This window comes from Setaria viridis, chromosome 5, assembly GCF_005286985.2.
Source record: "Setaria viridis chromosome 5, Setaria_viridis_v4.0, whole genome shotgun sequence".
Lineage (NCBI taxonomy): Eukaryota > Viridiplantae > Streptophyta > Magnoliopsida > Poales > Poaceae > Setaria > Setaria viridis.
In genome coordinates, this window is record NC_048267.2 from 39,763,715 (window position 1) to 39,782,257 (window position 18,543).

The 18,543-nt window shown below is 45.5% G+C and overlaps 3 protein-coding genes across 6 annotated transcripts; all 3 read left to right on the forward strand.

The window, feature by feature from the left end:
- Window positions 1-1,037: 1,037 nt before the first annotated feature.
- Window positions 1,038-3,118, forward strand: LOC117855203 (phenylacetaldehyde reductase). Its single transcript, XM_072294279.1, has 6 exons — window positions 1,038-1,555; window positions 1,648-1,820; window positions 1,924-2,112; window positions 2,353-2,515; window positions 2,613-2,799; window positions 2,878-3,118. Exons 1-6 carry the CDS (start codon window positions 1,429-1,431, stop codon window positions 3,017-3,019), a joined length of 981 nt encoding a protein of 326 aa, XP_072150380.1. The 5' UTR covers window positions 1,038-1,428; the 3' UTR covers window positions 3,020-3,118.
- A 491-nt stretch (window positions 3,119-3,609) lies between these two features.
- Window positions 3,610-6,681, forward strand: LOC117855202 (gamma-interferon-responsive lysosomal thiol protein). Of its 4 annotated transcripts, none has more exons than XM_034737499.2 (6): window positions 3,610-4,105; window positions 4,667-4,732; window positions 5,018-5,158; window positions 5,277-5,369; window positions 5,457-5,573; window positions 5,964-6,681. In XM_034737499.2, the coding sequence occupies exons 1-6, from the start codon at window positions 3,857-3,859 to the stop codon at window positions 6,024-6,026; spliced, it is 729 nt and encodes a 242-aa protein (XP_034593390.1). In that variant the 5' UTR covers window positions 3,610-3,856; the 3' UTR covers window positions 6,027-6,681. The 4 variants fall into 4 exon arrangements, 3 of the variants coding, with proteins under 3 accessions (XP_034593390.1, XP_034593392.1, XP_034593391.1); XR_011898231.1 differs by having other exon boundaries at window positions 3,611-4,105; window positions 5,277-5,364; XM_034737501.2 differs by lacking the exon at window positions 5,964-6,681 and having other exon boundaries at window positions 3,611-4,105; window positions 5,277-5,364; window positions 5,457-5,856.
- Window positions 6,682-8,437: 1,756 nt separating this feature from the next.
- On the forward strand, window positions 8,438-13,605 carry LOC117858782 (probable methyltransferase PMT23). Its single transcript, XM_034741915.2, has 8 exons — window positions 8,438-9,260; window positions 9,751-9,900; window positions 10,174-10,444; window positions 10,594-10,704; window positions 11,267-11,438; window positions 11,659-11,919; window positions 12,675-12,869; window positions 12,982-13,605. Exons 1-8 carry the CDS (start codon window positions 8,508-8,510, stop codon window positions 13,184-13,186), a joined length of 2,118 nt encoding a protein of 705 aa, XP_034597806.1. The 5' UTR covers window positions 8,438-8,507; the 3' UTR covers window positions 13,187-13,605.
- Window positions 13,606-18,543: the final 4,938 nt, after the last annotated feature.

Here is an 18,543-nt window from a genome sequence, read left to right on the forward strand (position 1 = left end):
CTCAAATATACTGCTAGAGTGCAAATACATATCTCATATCTGGACGATGTTTTAGGTGTTTTTCATGTAATCCAACCTGTTTTCCTATATCTAATTACCCGCCGTTCATTCATAAATTTAAGTTGACAATCTTTTTTCGTTTCGATCGTCGTTGAATGTATTGCGAAGATGGAAAGACTGTGTTAGCAACCAGATCAAGATAGCACGGGATTTGGAGAGGATCGGGAGCAGGGGAAGAACCGGAGCAGAACGAGGAAGGATTAATTGGGGAATTGTTTTAGTTCTTACAATGCTTGCTCTCCTCCTCGCTCTGTCTCACTCTTATCTTTCGAGCTCGGCGACACACGCACGCCACCTTACATGGGCCGGTTCCATTCCGGGCCTGAGATGCGAACACTGGGAATAGTGGGCCGAGTAGAGCGACGAGGCCCATCTTCCTTCGCTGCTTGCTGAGCGGGAGAGGTACTGACAGACTGCGCCTTGCTGACTTGCTGCTGAGACATGAAAAACATGCTATGAGGAAATAAAAAGGTTGATGAACACGCATTCACATAAGAGGCCATTAGGTCCAGTAAGAAACAATGGGTCTCAAAAATATGAAATCATATTTGCTGATTTATCTTGAACCACTTTTATAATCACATACATTTGTTAGAGACTATAACTATATTTTTTTTTGAAAGCAAGACTATAGCTATATTTAGATGCACTTGATAGGCATCCGCAGAGCCCGTTCGGTATTCACAGGGTCTATTTGGCTAGAGTTGGACTACCTCGGCACAGTACAAGTGCTCAATGTCAATGATAATACTCTAAATCGATCCCCTAGCTGCATCATCATCATCGAAGAAGAAAAAAACACTGAGAATGTTCCATTGCTTCAAAGTTTTAAATTGTGATCAAAGTGCAAATGGAGTCGCACATGAACTTGGCGGCAGGAGAGAGTTCTCATCTGATTTTGTTTTTAAAGGTGTTCCGTCCTACGCGTCGGTAGTTTTAGAATTTGATTGTAAATATTTTGATTGTAAACATGTTTGGTTAATTTAATATAAGCTCCCCTTAAAAAATATTTCGATAGAAAAATTACGGTCAAAGTTGCACCACAACGGAGAGTAACAATGGCGTTGGCAGGGCTCTTCGGAGAGGGAGGGAGAGAGAGCGCCTCAACCCTTTATGTGCAGCCGCATCGTTCCAGCCAAAGACTAAATAACGTGCCTCCGGTGCATTTTTCCATGTCGGACGTGCCATCACACCATCACCAACACGCTGGCTTGAACGTTTTTTAAGCAAGAATCGCCAGCCGGTTCTCCACTTCTCCTCTATAGTGCAAGGAGAGGAAGGAGGTCAGGAAGCAGGGCTTGCGCGTTTGTTCGTGGCTCTGTGCGTAGAGCTAGTGGCACACGGGCAGAGCACCAAGCCAACGACGGAATGGAGGGCGGCGCCGGTGGAGGCGGCCTCGTCTGCGTGACCGGCGGCAGCGGCTTCATCGGCTCGTGGCTCGTCCGCCTCCTCCTCGACCGCGGCTACACCGTCCACGCCACCGTCAGGAACCTCCGTTCGTAGCACATGCCCAAGTCAAATCTGCATGCGTGCGTGCATGGCTCGATACGAGATTTTCAAGCTATTGTTGTCTGATCGTTCTTGCAGAGGACGAGGGCGAGACGAGGCACCTGCGGGCACTGGATGGCGCGAGCGCGCGGCTCCGGCTGTTCCAGATGGACCTCCTCGACCCGGCCTCTTCCATGCGGCCGGCGATCGAGGGCGCCCGCGGCGTCTTCCACCTGGCGTCCCCTCTAGCACTGCAGACACGAGACCCGGAGGCAATTCTTCTCTTCCTCCGCACTTGATCATCATCCCGTGCTGTCGCAAGCAAAACCACACCTCTTTCGTGTTGTGAGTTTGTGACTCTGTTGCTGCTCGCAGAAGGAGCTCCTGGAGCCTGCGGTGAAGGGCACGCTCAGCGTCCTCCGCGCCGCCAAAGACTGCGGCGTCGCCCGCGTCGTGCTCATGTCGTCCAAGTCGGCCATGGTGCCGAATCCTTCCTGGCCTGCGGGTAAGGCGGTAGCAGAGGATGACTGCTGGGCCGACGTTGAGCTCCTCAAGAAACGTCAGGTGCAGAAGCATACAACGTTGCCACATCTTGATATTTTTTTGCACGTTAATGTTGGTAGTAAAGATAAAAGGGAGCAAAATTACGACTTAAATTTAAGTGGCGAATCATGCTTTTCAGGTCAGAGTTGCACACAACAGTGGTAGATTTGTTCTCAATTTAAGCTGCTCTGGCGACTTTCATCAGCGTACATAGAGAGCACGTGTTTAGGACTTGCTGATTCATTTTCTTTGAGGGTGCAGCTTTGGTACAACGTCTCTAAAACACTAGCGGAGAAGGCCGCGTGGGAATTCACCGAAAAGGAGGGCCTGCAGTTGGTTGTGCTGAATCCAGGGACGACGCTGGGCCCATTTTTTACACCATCAGTCAACACCAGCCTCAATATTCTGCTGCAACTCCTGAAAGGTTCGTCACTTGATGAGCTGAAAATTTGCAATATAGTGAACAAATGGTACAGAGAGTTCTCTAACGGTGCAAAGCTTCAAACTAAGTAACTAACCAGGCCAGGAGCTTGAGTTGGACGCCGTCTACACGGGGTGGGTCGATGTCAGAGATGTTGCGCGATCTGCGATTGTGCTGTATGAGAACCCTTCTGCACAGGGACGCCATCTATGCTTGGCGTCCATGGAACGATTGGTTGACTTCACCGACAAACTTGCCGATATGTACCCTGAATTCCCAGTCCACAGGTGATCCACTTATGAGCACATCGTGTTTTCCATCATATTCAGTACTTTGTACTTAGCCAAATTTTGCTTCCATTTCAGAATCAAGGAGGACAAACAAGGTTGGTTGATGAGGACGAAGGACCCCTCCAAGAAGTTGATCGATTTGGGCGTTGGTTTCATCCCATTTGACCAGACCGTCAGGGAGACCGTGGATTGCTTCAGGAACAAAGGGCTCATCTAGCCTGCAAACATGTCCTATTGTATGCTTGGTTCAGAAAAGTGCTGTGCGACAGCTGAAACGGAATAAAATGCTAGAATTTGCATGGACTTACCCTCATGATAATCATACTCGATATATGGTTTCACTTGTCTCTTCTTAATATATTCTCTACCAGGGCTGAAAAGCGAAAGAGCAAGGAACCAGACATAAAAAAAAAAACACCAAGTAGGAAAGCTATAAAATGGAGCGGATAACAAAGAAGCAAAAAGCATTCACACCCGGTTAAAGAAAAGCGTGACGTGCAGATCTCAGATCTCTCTCGATTAGGCTCCATGCCTTTGTCATGTTTTTTTTTTGGCCCCCAGGAAAGAGCAGAGAATATCACCCCAGAACTAGGTGCTTCACCCTATGTTTCAATTTTTTTTAAAATAAAATAGTTCAATTACCAAAACCTGAATCTTCATCAGTCCTATTGCCAGATTGGGTAGAGAGAAGGAATAAATTCTGTCATCCATCATTAGCTATCTGCACCGTAGTTTCTTAAAAACAAAAAAAAAAAGTCTGTGTTGGGACTTAAGGGCAGAGCAGCCTGCGATGGCAAAGGATCAAATCTGGGTCACCTGATCCGAAGCAACAAGCAAGCAACACGCCTCAAAAACCTCCGTGCCGCGTAACCTGGGAAAAGGGATCATCGAACAAAATCTGCCTTGTTCCAGTGGATCAAGAGCATCGGCGGCATCTCCTCGTCCCGCTCCTTTCCCCTCCAAAGGAAAAGCATCTCTCTCGCGCAGATGCCATCATATTCCTAGCCTTCGACTAAACTAAAAGATAGCTGCGCCTTTTCTTTGCTCCATCGGCATGGCTTCCCCAACACTTGCTCTTCTTCTCCGCCTCGCCCCCCTCGTTCTGCTCTGCCTCTCACCGGCATGCGCCGCCGGGAGAGTAACGGTGTCGGTCTACTACGAGACGCTGTGCCCGTTCTGCTCCGCGTTCGTCGTGAACGACCTCGCCAGGATCTTCAACAACGGGGTCTCCTCCATTGCGGACCTCAGGCTAGTCCCATTCGGCAATGGGCGCGTCTCCGCCGATGGATCCATTACATGCCAGGTCAGTGTCTGCCATCGTTTCATTCTCTCTTTTGAATTGGGAACGTTTTTCAGGAAGTTCAAGCAAAATTTTGAGAGAATTGAAGTGCATCTAGTTCTTCTGATTTTAGTCTGCAGTTAGCCACTCGCATTCAGTTTGCCCATTGTTAAATGTAATGGGGAATATGATGCTTTCTGTGCTAGTATGGTTTCACATTATTAGGGCCAGTTTGGTAGGGTTTTTGCCGGCTCCATCTCCTCCCGACAAAACACTGTAGCAACATTGTGCCGACTCTGTTCACTGGAGCCGGTCTTCTCTCTCCTCTCCCTCCCTCTCACAGCTAAAAGAGGAGCTGGTGGAGCTACAAATTGTGGCTCTTTCAGCTCTAGCTCCTCTGACGCTACAGTACCACGTCAGTAGGAGGAGTCGGAGCACCTGAAGCCCGACCAAACTGGCCTAATTGAGCGTATGAAAATTCTGTTCACAAATTATGGGATCAGGACAGAGAGTGACGAACTATTTACCTTTGATGAACAGGATTCATTTTGCTCACTCCACAATTCCATTTTCTTTGTTTTGCAGCATGGAGAGGATGAGTGCCAACTCAACGCTATAGAAGCTTGTGTGATCAGGCTATGGCCTAATGCGGTATTGCCTATATCCATTAATCATGAATGCATCATTCTCTTAAAAAAAATGAGAGATGAAAATGGTTCTGAAATTTATTGGATACGGGCATTCTTAACACTTCTGTGTTCAGTGTCTACAGACCCGTACCACATACCGATAGTTCAATATCCTATTGTTATTTGTGCGAGGCATTGAATTTTCTGATACTTGCACAATGGGTCTGCCCTGATCTGTTCCCCAGAGAAAACGAGCTTACAAAAAATAATGAACAGACCGTTATAATATATATTTATCTGAATGCAGGAGCAGCATTTCCCTTTCATTCACTGCGTTGAGCATTTAGCACTGACAAGGAAATGGGACTCCTGGCAGTCTTGCTTTCAGGAAACTGGTCTGCCCTCTCAGCCTGTTATTGATTGCTACAACTCAGGATATGGCAGGCAGGTAGGGTGAATAGTTTCTGCACTTCCTGCTAGTACAAATTTACAGTATGCTGCAGAACATTCATATACATTCCTTGTGTATTCGCAATCTGATATGCAATCAACCTGGAATTACACAGCTTGAGATGCAATATGCTGCCGAGACAAATGCTCTTCAGCCTCCTCATCAGTTTGTGCCATGGGTGGTCGTTAACGGGAAACCGCTTGGTGAGGTAACCTGGACCTTTTTCTTTTCTTTTCTTTTCTAAGATGTAGTATTGTTACGCTTCTAGAAATCCAGTCTAATTTAGCATCTGCAGGATTACATGAACTTTGAGGCCTACATCTGCAGCGTTTACGATGGCAAACTTCCAGAGGTGTGCAAGGGGAAGCACCTAGCAATTGCCCAACACACGAAAGCGAGCGGAGGAGACAAGGTGTGCCCAGTTAGCAAAATTATCAGCTAATTTGCGTATGAGAGAAAAACTGAGAGCACGCACTTAGAATCTTGTTTCAAGCGGTTCTGCATATCTACTGCCCTGCTGGATCTTCTTGTATTTTTGAGTTAGTTTTTTGACAGAAAAAACATCTAGCTTCTGTTGGGACTTGAAAGGAAGGAATGCGACAGTGTTCATGCTTGATGCTTCCAGCATTTCAGAACAGCTTTGATAGCAGTGCTACGCGACTCATTTTCTGAGAATGCACAAGCCTTTAACACTAGCATTTTTCTTCCGAAGTTCGCACATTTTTTTGATTTTCGTCTGTTCAGCTTAAGATGAACATACCTGATTGGTTGGTACTTTGGTTTTCATGCTCCTATGATCCAGAGGAATCCGCATGAGGTGGCCATTGCACTTGCCGTTGGTATCGCCCTATGGTTCGGATTATGAAGCGCCGTCCCCTCAAGATCAAGTAGTCCAATTTTTCAGAAGCAGACAGATCACGGAGCTAGCCCAGTAGACGAACAGATACTAACAACATACTGTAAACAGGAACCTGCAAATTTCTTCTTCAACAACAGAGGCAGGCAAAGCACGTGGCTTCGATCTGCCTTTGTTCAACTGTAAAGATCAAAGTGATTCATTGGCCAAGATAAGATGCTTGCAGTCCTTTTGTACATAGCAGCTGAAACCGTAAGCAGCACGCACACAAGCTGGTGCAGATCAGTGCACGAGAGGCGCCGTTTCGGTGGGGGGAGTGGAGGCGCTCGTCGGCCCAGGACTGACGAGTAGGACGCCGCCGACCGTGAATCGCAGCTGCAGAAGATCGCCAAGAGTAGAAGCGTAGGGCGTCTGACTCGAGGTTTTTCCCTCTGGAGAACGGAAGTCGGAGAAAGTTCTGTATCGGATGGTCATCTTGTTGCCTTGTTTGGCTGTGCGCCGGTGACTGCTCCTGGCCGTCGCTCCAGTAAACGAAAGCTAGTGCTCACCCGCATGGGCAAGTCTCAAAGAGACACTGCACGGTGCGTAGCCAAATCAGCACTGGACATGTTTAGAGTAATTACCATCCCGTATTCCCATAAATTCCATACTGATCACCGGTCAATCCGGAGTCCAGAACATGCTCCTCACTGAAACCGAGGGCCCCTCTGGATTCCCTTCGCGGCAGAGTTGTTGATTAGGGCCCTTGTACGTACGCTCGCTGCGCAAGAGGTTATTTTCACATTCCTTGGTTTTCCGTTGAGCGCCCGTGCTCGTATATAGAACATCTCTAAACTGAAGCATCGAAACCTTACGAAATATGGAGTTCTTTTTTGAACATATAAATTACGGAATTGCTAGCGTCCGAATGTCCGATAATTTTGTTTTCTCGGACGCTCCGTCGCAACATTGAAAAATAACTATCGAAACATCAAAAATCAACACTTCAACATCGAGGATTGCAACACCTTTACGTGCATGAAACATCCCGAATTGCTTCGTGCAACAGTCAAAATAGCTACATTGCAACAACAAAAAAAAATATCTCTTACAACATTGCAACAACGAAAGAAGAAGAGACGAAACAAAGAAAATAACTATATGCAACATCATGAACAAGTTGGTGCAACACCCGATTGTTGGCAAGTCAGACTGTTGCAAAACAGATGAAACATCAAAAGCCACCGTTGCAACATCCAAAAATAACTATTGCAACACCATGAGGTACCTATTGCAACATTCAGATCCACGACAACCAGCCTGCCGCCGAAGGTCGTCCACCATGGCCGCCGCCCGATCCTTCCCCGCTCGGATCTCGCCGGGGTCGGGGAGAGGGCCACCAGATCCGGGGCGTTGGGTGCTCCCGGTTGGTTGAGGACGCCGGAGTGGGGGGAGGGGCGCCGCCAGGGTGGGGGACGAGGTTCCCGGAGTGGAGGAGCGCGCCGCCGTCGGGGTGGACGAGGAGGACGCCGTGGTGGGGGAGCGTGCCGCCGTTGGGGTGGGGGACGAGGCCACCGGGGTGCGGGACGAGCCTGCCGGGGTTGGGGAGTGTGCCGCCGTTGGGATGGATGAGGAATACGTCGGGATGGAAGGTTGAAGAAGAAAAGGGATGGGGAAGAAAAAAACAGTAGCGCTTGCAACATCCAAGAATCCCTACTGCAACATCGTGAGATACCTATTGCAACATGGCCGCCGCCTGATCCTTCCCCACTCGGATCTCGCCGGGGTCGAGGAGAGGGCCACCGGATCCGGGGGCGTTGGGCGCCCCTGATGGGTGAGGACGCCGGAGTGGGCGAGGGGTGCCGCCGGGGTGGGCGAGGAGGACGCCGGGGTGGGGACGAGGTCACCGGGGTGGGGGAGCGCGCCGCCGCCGGGGTGGGCGAAGAGGATGCCCGAGTGGGGGAGCGGGTGGGGGACGAGGCCGCCGGGTGGGGGAGCGTGCCGCTGCCGGGGTGGACGAGGAGGACGCCGGGTGGAAGGTTGAAGAAGAAAGGTCACGGGAGTGGGATGGGGAAGAAAAAGAAGGGTGGAAATAGATAGATAGGAAGTGCCCGATATTTTTGGAGCGGAATGTCCGACGCGTCCGGACTCTCGTACTGTAGCATTACCGTATAAATTAGGACCATTTGTGGTACATGCCATTGTTCACTAGTACAGTAGTAACCCTCGTTTTGTCAGTTTCATAGATGGACCGTGCCATTGTCCGCTAAAGATCTGTATAAGATCGTAAGGTAAAAAGAAAATACGGCAAGTCAAATTTGTACTGTAAGAAAAACATGCAAAAGCAGTGTTTGTGACGAAAATAAAGGCCGGACTTGCCACAAGGACAGTCAAGCATCAACATGCAAAAGCAGAAAAAAAAATTAAAGAAAAGGAAAACAGTCTCAGTTCTTCTGAATACTGAACTAAACAAATCGCTGACGAAACAAGCATTCCCAGACCACAGGAGGAATGGCGATCTCCTCCGCCCTCTCCTTCGTCTCCGATCGCAAGCGCCCAATCGCCGTCGCGGTCATCCTCTTCATCGTCCTATCTTCTCTGTTCCTCCTCTTCAGCCCCGCGCCTTCGGCGCTCCCCTTCTTCTCCTCCCCCTCCTCCCACCTCTCCTCCTCTGAGACCTCAATTCCCATCTCCTCCAACGCATCTCCACCCGAAGCCCCAACCTCTGTTGCCTCCAACGGGATCAGCAGCAGCACTTCCTCCGCTCCCGTTCCCGTCTCTGCTAACGCATCTCCGCCCATAGCCGGAACCGCCATCGCGTCCGACGGGGTCGGCAGCAGCACCGCCGACCCGCCTCGGCCAGACGCCATCGCCGCTGCCGGGGACGCTGAGCCCGACGTGCCCGAACCAGATCGCGGCACGCCCCCTGCCGCGGCTGAAGCGAGTGGATCGGCAGGCGACAATGAGACAACCGCGGGAGTCTCGGGCGAGCGAGATGGGGAGGGGCAAGGCGGCGGCGGCGGCGGCGGCGCCGTGGAGGAGCCGGTGGAGCTGCTGTCGTGGGAGCTCTGCGAGGTGGGGAAGGGGGTGGTGGCCGCGGACTACATCCCCTGCCTCGACAACGTGAAGGCGATCAAGGCGCTCAAGTCGCTGCGGCACATGGAGCACCGGGAGCGGCACTGCCCGGAGCCGAGGCCGAGGTGCCTCGTGCCGCTGCCTGACAGGTACCGGCGTCCGGTGCCGTGGCCGCTCAGCCGTGACATGGTGAGGACGCTCGCTATTCTTCGGTAAGCGAGGAAGCGGTTTCTACTGCCGTTTGTTTATTCCCAAATGGTTGAGTAGTAGTAGTGGCAGCGGTAATTTAATATGCTCTGATTAGGATGCATTTTTGTATTATGTGTCCGCCGGTGCCTCGATTGTAAGATCCCAGTGAGCACATGTTTTAACGTTCTGGAAACTGAATAGTTGACAGAAACGTCTGTAAAGGGTAGTAAAGAACTCTGTCAGACATTCTAGATCTTGGATGCATCCTTATTGAGCTATACATAAAGTGTGTTGCAGGTTGGGAACTTTGTGCATCCATGTGGTATGTGGTAATATATACTGATGCAAAACTTTTGTTTATCCATTTAATGCTCAAATTTTGAATGTAGCTAGTTTAAGCTTCATGTTTACCTTGGTTGAAGTTGAACAATCAGTAAAGTATACCATTGCTGACCACTTCGCAATATTACATTTCACTTGCTAATTTCAGATTTGGTATAACAATGTTCCTCACCCAAAGCTAGTGGAATACAAAAAGGACCAGAACTGGGTCAGGAAGTCTGGTAACTACTTTGTTTTCCCCGGAGGTGGGACTCAATTTAAAAATGGTGTGGCCGCATACATTCGATTTATTGAACAGGTAGATATTACTTCTGCTCCTTATGTAATTCTGAGCTATGTCCGATCATATATTCATGCATTTGATCCTACTTTCCCGACAGTTGTTCAGTATATTATTGGTATGTTCGTAATATCGGCTTTGAAGACCCAGTGAGTCAAAAGAAAAGGCATACTTGCATTCTTTGGATAATCATCGCAACATGGAAAATTTTATCACTTAAATATGACCAATACATTGTTCTCCCTTGTTTTGTCTGTAAAAACTCACAACTTGCCGTTATTGTTTTTATAGATTTTGCCCAACATTCAATGGGGAGTCCATACAAGAACTGTCCTGGATGTTGGATGTGGTGTTGCCAGCTTTGGTGGATACTTGCTTGACAGGAATGTAATTACCATGTCTTTGGCACCCAAAGATGAGCATGAAGCTCAGATACAGTTTGCACTGGAGCGTGGAATTCCTGCATTTTTGGCAGTGATTGGAACACAAAAGCTTCCCTTCCCTGATAATTCATTTGATGTGATCCACTGTGCAAGGTGTAGGGTCCACTGGTATGCTGATGGCAAGTACTTTGGAACACTGTTACATTTTCTTGTAGTTCTTCTCTCTATTCTATTCAATAAAAAATAGTTCGCTTATTTTGTGCACTATTTTAATGTAATGTATGTGATATGCATGCATTTTTAACGCTATTCTACTTGGGGTGTACAGGTGGAAAACCATTGTTGGAGCTCAATAGAGTACTTAGGCCTGGAGGATATTACATTTGGTCTGCAACTCCTGTCTATCGCAAAGACCAAAGAGATGTAGATGACTGGAATGGTTTGTGACAGCGATCTTTCACCTCATATTTTTTTTCTTCGAACACAAATTGTCAACATAGAATTAGTAGGTCAAACAAATTATGTACCTTTGTGAATAGCAAGTGTTATTTAGGCTTCATCTGCAAGGGTGTTTTGCTTTTCGAATCTGGTGCCCCAAATATTAGCACCATAAAAGAGTAGATTTCTAGTTTCATTTCGCATCTAGTCATGTCAGTGTGCAATATACCGTACCAAATAAGAACATGAATTAAAAAAAGTATGAGAAATGCAGTGGCTATGTCAGTTACTTCAATCCATCAATTAGTCCATTAAGAAATTATATTCATTTTTCTTAATGGTCGGTTGTCATATATTTGTATATGACTTGTGCTAAATGGTCTTCTTACAAACTGAAATTGTTTTCCACTACAGGTTAATAAAATAGGTTTGCATTGGTACCTTGTTTGTTTCTTATTCAGTCTGCAGAATTCTGTTTATTGGCAAACCTATATCATATAATTAGGCAGACAGCAATCTCTTATTACTGATTGGATTTGTGTTCCATTGTTGTAACTTGGCAGCGATGGTTTCTCTGACCAAATCGATCTGCTGGAGGACAGTGGTAAGATCTCGGGATATCAATAAGATTGGAGTTGTTATATACCAAAAATCGATATCAAATTCATGCTACCTTAAGAGAAAAAATAACGAACCGCCTATGTGCTCCAAGACTGATGGATCACGTTCTCCTTGGTACATTTTCTTGCTGCCCTTTTCTTTCTTCTGTTGTGAGTGTTGTTCACTGGTGATTTGTTCCAGAGTCTAGGATCTCTTTACCTGGGCAATGGATGCATCAGTGGTCAAGGCACTTGTGCCATCTTGGGTCTTGGCTACTGATGCATCAGCTTCAGGGGAGTTTATGCTATGATGTTTATTCATGCCTTATATATTATCTTGTATTTTTCCCTTTCAGGTACACACCTCTTGATAGTTGCCTCTTTCCTGCTGTTTCAAGTTCGGGTGGAGAAAATAGCTGGCCCATTTCATGGCCTGAAAGACTTACTATGAAGCATTCAACTACATCTAACAACTCTTCCATCCAGTTTTCTCAAGAAAGAGTCGATTCTGATACAGACCATTGGAAGGACCTTGTTTCAGAAGTATATCTCAATGAATTTGCAGTTAATTGGTCTAGCGTTCGCAATGTTATGGACATGAATGCTGGTTTTGGAGGGTAAGCAAAAACTGATTTGAGCTCTTTATGCGATTTAAGGTAGAAATAATCGACTGGGTAAGCTGTATCGACAATGTCATTTCAAATTTCTAACTTTCACTTCTGCTTGATTCCTATGAATTTATTACCCGTTAATTTTACTGAATCTGTTAGACTATTACCTCAGACGTGTCAGACAATCAGAATTGCTAATTTGTTAAGCTACTGGAACTGTGTTTTTTCACCCTTTTATTAGCTGTTATTTTTTTTTATTTTGCTCTTGTTGAAGTTAGCGTGTATTTTTCAGCAGCTCATGCCATGCTTGACAAAATGCTTAGAAAGAACACGCTTTGTTCTATCATCTTCAACCCCCCTCCAATCAAACAAAAAATAGGGGCCATCCCATCCCTCTAACCAAACACAGATAGTCCATCCCATCCCAAAAAACAGGGTCGGTCCCATGCCATCCCACCTTGTTGCCAAACCAAACCCACCCTAATGGAACACAGTGTACACAGTTGCTCTTTATAAGATTTCAGCCCGGGAGTTCTTTTTCTACTCCTGGACTGAGAGTTGGGAGGGTACCTTATTAAAATCAAGTATCCAACTTTATTGAGAGGACATATGATCTGCCTGCATGATTCTTATGGTTTATATATTGTTATTACATTTAGCTTCAAGGTTTATTTTCAGATATTCTTCTTTTCTTATAAGTAGTGATAAACTAAGTACATCATTTGTGTGAGAGACATTGATCAAAATTGTTCCCTTAACAGATTTGCAGCATCACTTATTCATCAACCATTGTGGGTTATGAATGTTGTACCTGTTGATCAGCCAGATACATTGCCCATCATTTTTAACAGAGGTTTGATTGGGGTATATCATGACTGGTGTGAATCTTTCAATACATACCCACGGACTTACGATCTTCTTCACATGAGTTATCTCCTAGGGCCCCTTACAAGAAGGTAAGCAAGCTTGTCTGTTGATTGTTGAAAAACTCTCGCTGTTAAGATTCTGGCATCCTCTTGTATTACAACTTTATAGCAAGCAAGCTTTACATTTGTTTTTGTACTTTAGGTGCCATATCATTGAAGTAGCAGCAGAAATTGACAGGATACTTAGACCTGGTAGATGGTTTGTGCTGCAAGACACTATAGAAGTGATAAGAAAGATGGAGCCTGTTCTTCGTTCTCTGCATTATAGGACTACAATTGTCAAACAGCAATTTCTTGTTGCCGCCAAGGGCTTCTGGCGCCCTGGCAGTACAGGTTCTCAGTCATGATGATTCCACTTCCATGCCAGATGGTGCCAAGGACTCGTGGGTACACCCAAAGTTGTGTTGATTCTTCTGATTTCTATTACATTGATTCTTCTCATAGTATAGATATAGATGGTTAGAGGACACGCTGTAGCCCCATATCAAGGTGAGTTTCAGAGTTCCATATTTCCCCAATTTGTTTTACTATTTTTTGATTTTTTTTACCATCTGAATTTACGTTTGGCCATCTGAATCAGTTAGTGGCTTAGTGCTAGCAAATATGTCAGGTGGATTGTAGAAGATTTTTTGGGGGTTATATTTAGCTATAAATTTCAACGATATGACATCAGTACTTTTTTATATTTAGCTACAAAAGTCTTGCCTTCTGCAAAATAACAAAGTATGGGGCTATGGGCTTCGAATTATTTCTCCTCGTTCATTTATTTTCTCGTCCCATTGTCTATAAATTGCATATCCTGTTGTGTATAAGCTGCATGGAATATATGACTAGCTGCAGTTAAGCCATTCGAGGTTAAATTATCTGGTTGGGATTCAGCATCGCTGATCTTTTACCTATGGAGCTTTCTTTTGTAGATATATTCTACTAACAATGGGTCTGAAATGGTATGGATCGGACACAACGTTACTTTGATACTGAAAAGCCAATGGTATTCCATTTGAGATGCTGGTGGTGGGCGGTTATGTGCAAGATAACCTCCTCCCCCTGTCCCTTGGATGAGCATCCTGTGACCTTGATTGAAAGTTTTCAAGGTTGCACAGTGTTTCTGGTTTGTACCAGATATGTTCTCATTACGGTTTGCCCTTGCCCTGTAGCTAATTCGTCCTCTAATCCCTGAGCCATGCTGTACCTTTCTTCTGCTTGTGTTCAATCTCGATCGTTCTATGCCATGAGTCGCTCCATCACAGCACATTCAGGGCGTGGATCCGCTACTGGGCATTTTGGTGAAAATGTTGGTGGCATCATTTCTCTGGCATGGATGCCATTGCCGTTGGGCGAGCACGGAGCAAGCCGTGAGGAGGACAGAACTGGATGCTTTGTCGGCAGGCTTGTCCGCGTTGGGGTTTGCTCGAAAACATGTGGTTCTTTGCCAACCGCTTATATGTCCGGATATGCATCGTGGGCGAGCGCGCGTGGAAACCACGGCACAAGCATCGTTTGACACTGTTAAGATGCTTGCGGCATGTTGCCCTCAGCAGGATGTGGCGCCAACTGTCGGCTCACTGCCCTGGCAGTTCCGGCAGCGAGCGCCGGCCGGTGTGGCATGTGGCCAGGGTCCGTGGAATGGCATGGCGGTGGCAGGCGCGGCGGGAGATGGCCGGTGAGGATATCCACCATGTGCATCAGTCATTTCCACGCCGTTCTGCGATGACGCGGGCCCCAGCCATAGGAGGAGCAAGAGAACTTTTCACTGGGGGCCACGATGAGACTTTGGGCTCACGATGAACACCAATTTAGCTAGAGGGCACTTGGTTCACTCGATGACTCGACACCATTCCACCATGCTGAATCCTCCCATGCGGCGCAGCCCAAACTCTCGCTCTTGCTGCTGTTCATGGACAATCCCCCGCTGCCGGCTGGCCTACCTCAAGCCTCGTAGAAATCGGTGGTGAGTGAGCAACTGACTATACTGAGCATAGAGGTCGATGGTTGAGTACTTGAGAGTACATTTGCCATGATCTCATCTGAACCAATGGCCTGCACCTGAAGCGAGATTGAGAAGTTCCCTTTGCGGTTGCGGCCGCGCCGCACACGACGACTCCTGCGTCCTGTCGATCGGTGCCTGCCCCTGCCCTTCACGAGCTGATTCCTGGTGATGAAAGCGGAAAGCCACACACACGACGCGGCCAGGGGCCCTTTGGCCATGATTTCCACCGGGCCCGGCAGCGGGGGTAAAATCACCTGCAAGGCAGTGATCAGGCTCAGGCCAATCGGCCGGCCTGGTACGCGCGCTCGAACGCGTCCGCACAGCACGTAGACGGTTATGTACATCCCAGCTAGCTCCATTTCGTGGGAAAAAAAAAATATTCCAGCAGCTTAGAGCTCACCAGCTGATCCCTACCTATTTCATTCTAGCTAGGCCGCTAGGGCTAGCTGAAGCACGTAGTACATCAACGTGCATGCATATAAGCGTGATGCCAATACGTCATGTCGGGGCGTGGCAGAGCTCTTGCTTCATAGAGTACTCCCGGTCTCCTCGTGCGGCCGTGCGGCGCACTAGCATGCATGTAGCTCCGCTTTGTTGCTACCAGTCGGCACTCCCACTGTAGCACAGTACATGCTGAGGTCTGTCACACACATGCGTTCCAGCTGTAGCAAGGGAGTACTACAAAGGACCCTGACCAAATAAGCCAATGGCTTGAAACCATGACCCTTGAACAAGTCAATGCCACGGTATGAATTAACAAAAGAAAGAAAGAAAAGAAAATGTCACGGTATGTTGTGTGTGGAGCTAGAGGGAACAAATGAATGAATGAAATCCGAGGACGCATCCTATATAGTTCTAATTATTCCTACACAAATAACTGTATCTACTACAAACTTTATAAAATGGTTATATTTGAACAACAATGACTTTAATTTGTATCAAGATGATTTACCCTAATCACACGTACTCCTATTTATAGTTTTATAGTTACATAGACTAGCTTTGTAAGTTTATATGTAGCTTTCGACTTGATAATGCGCAAATCGACTTCGCACGCATGCAAGTTTCATTATTTGTCATATCTTGGACTTTGAATTGCTTGAAACTTTTATTTTTATTTATGTATATGCTCAATAATAATTAGCACAGTGGGTACTTGAGCATCTACAATAACAGTAGTGATATACTACAAGACATAGAAGCATTATTTCAAGTTTGATTTGTCATTGAGTACGTGTTAAAAGCAACACTTAACTAAGTTGATTGAAATAGCATAATATAAGAAGCCTATTCATATGCCTCGGAAATTATTTCAAGCTGGCATGCGTGTAACGCGAGGAAAGAGATGGATATGATTATGCATGCTTCAACAAAATTATTCCAGCCACTTTTCTTATTAGAGAGAGCAAAATATTCCTACGTACGCACTTGTGCTCCTTTTCTCTGATGCTTACATCTTTTCTATAAACCATTTGTCTGCTAACGCTCATATATATATATATATTCCTCTAGCTCTGTAGGCTTAAAGTGATCCGTACATGCTTGCTGTGAAGCAGCTAGCCACGGAATGCGAGTAAAATAATGAGAAATCGAAAATATCTCAACCTGCCCCCACTTTTATTCTTCAGATATTGAGTGCCCGGACGGTGTGTGGTGCACTAAAGGAAGCATCATGCTACCTAATTACAAAGTTTGATCACATTTTGTACTAATGGTTATCTTATAATAAATATATGTTTCTAGTACTATGGTAGGAAAATATTTCGACTTTCTTGCATTAAGTTCAGCATGTTTAATTTTGAACTGCATATAGTACGCACCATATATCGCATCTAATAACGAGGTTTTCCAAGATGGCTAGAATTCATCGAGATGTCACAAAAATAAATTATTGGGCCATTAGGATGCAAATCCATTAAGGTTTCCTGCTGGCATTACTTTTCGATGTTACCTTGGCCATGGTTATGGAGGAGAGTGACTATGGCAGGCACTCTGTAGACTGCATCAATATATTATGGGGGATTGGAGGACTAGGGTTTGGACAGGTACGGTGAAAACACGAATTGTGCTGTTTTAGTATACATATTTTTCATATATTTTCCTTAATAAGCCATTTCACGCCGATTTATATTCTGTGTGCATCGTTAGACAATCTCAAACCGTATTGGGGATAGTCAGATACAATTGATAGTGATCGTATGTTGTCAAGGATAATTTTTGTGGGCCATGAACTATGCTTTTCAAGACTAAAATTCGAAGACTGCAAATTAATGAACACGACCACTTGTTTAACTGCATTTATTAATGTTTAAGTAGTTGAACAGTGCAGTTCTTGTCATAATCTTATGTTGTTCCCACATTATATAGAGTCAAACAAATTGGTCAAGTATTTGTCAAACAGATTTGTCCCATGCATTGAACTGATGGAGGACGAAGAACCACATGACCATCTGTCAAGCAGATTTCCATGTATAATTGAATGCAAGTGTTTTCAGTGGGACCAAATACAACTACAAAAATTTATTATATATATAGTTGCTTCTTTACACACTCCGTGATCATAAAAGTAAAGGCTGCATAAATTGAACAATAAAGTGTCGTATGCACATAAGGCTGGTGAATAGAACACAGGCTGTCCATATAATAAATTTATTCAGGAATATTAAACACACACATGTGTGCTATGGTTATCTCCTAAATGAATCCTTTGACCCAAAAAAAAATGGAGGTGCTTGTTGATTATTAGAGGCAAATAAAAACGATCATAAAATAAGGTTGCTTGCAAAATCAGCAGAAGCACACCTAACTTCTGATCTTACAAATATTCAATAATTTTTTTGTGTGTGCTGATACTAATTCCTGAGTCGGGTGAAGCTGTCATTAAAATTCTAGTAAAATCTAAAGCTAGTCACCTCATTCTCTTCTACCTGAAGAATCTTCGCTAAAGAACATATCAACATCAACTGGTTGTATATATTGCATACGATTAAATAAATACTATAAGTTATCCATAGAATAAAAGTCTACTAAGGTATTTATTAGCCAGCGCAGCATCTGCAGACCACACTGGCTGACTGGCCGCTATGTCTAGCAGAAACCTTTAGCCAGCTTAGAGATTCAGTAGCTGAGAGCCGGTACCCTTTGATGTGTACCGGTCTAACAAAATATCCATACTATATTTGTAGGTTAAGGAAGGAGCGTCATGATAGATGTAGGGTCGGATTGTCTTCCTCGACTTTAAGAACAGGAAAAATGCGTGTGCTTTTTCCTGCGCTCGATTGACCACTCACACATCAGTATAATTATTCTTGTGTAAAAGCTAGCTGCAAGCTTCTGTTGCTTCTAAAAATCATCACCACCATCTTTCATATATGCTCACACACAGGTGATAGTGAAACATTATTGCAAACTAACTTTATTAGCATGCGATTAATTCATGCACCAGTGAACTGAGAAGAAGAAGACAGCAAATGGAATATGGAAGAGGCAAGCAGTACAGTAGCCGTACCTATTTATAAGCTACCACGTTATTGCACACCAAAATTGTAGAATGCACTGCATAATCTGCAGTGTGGAGAAAGAGCATCCAACTTATGTATGCTCATATATATGACTTAAATAGAAGAGAAAGTAGATAGATGGTACCTTGCTGTTACAGAAGAACTTAGAACAGTACAGAAAATACAGTTATAAATTCAGTTTGGCATATGCCTT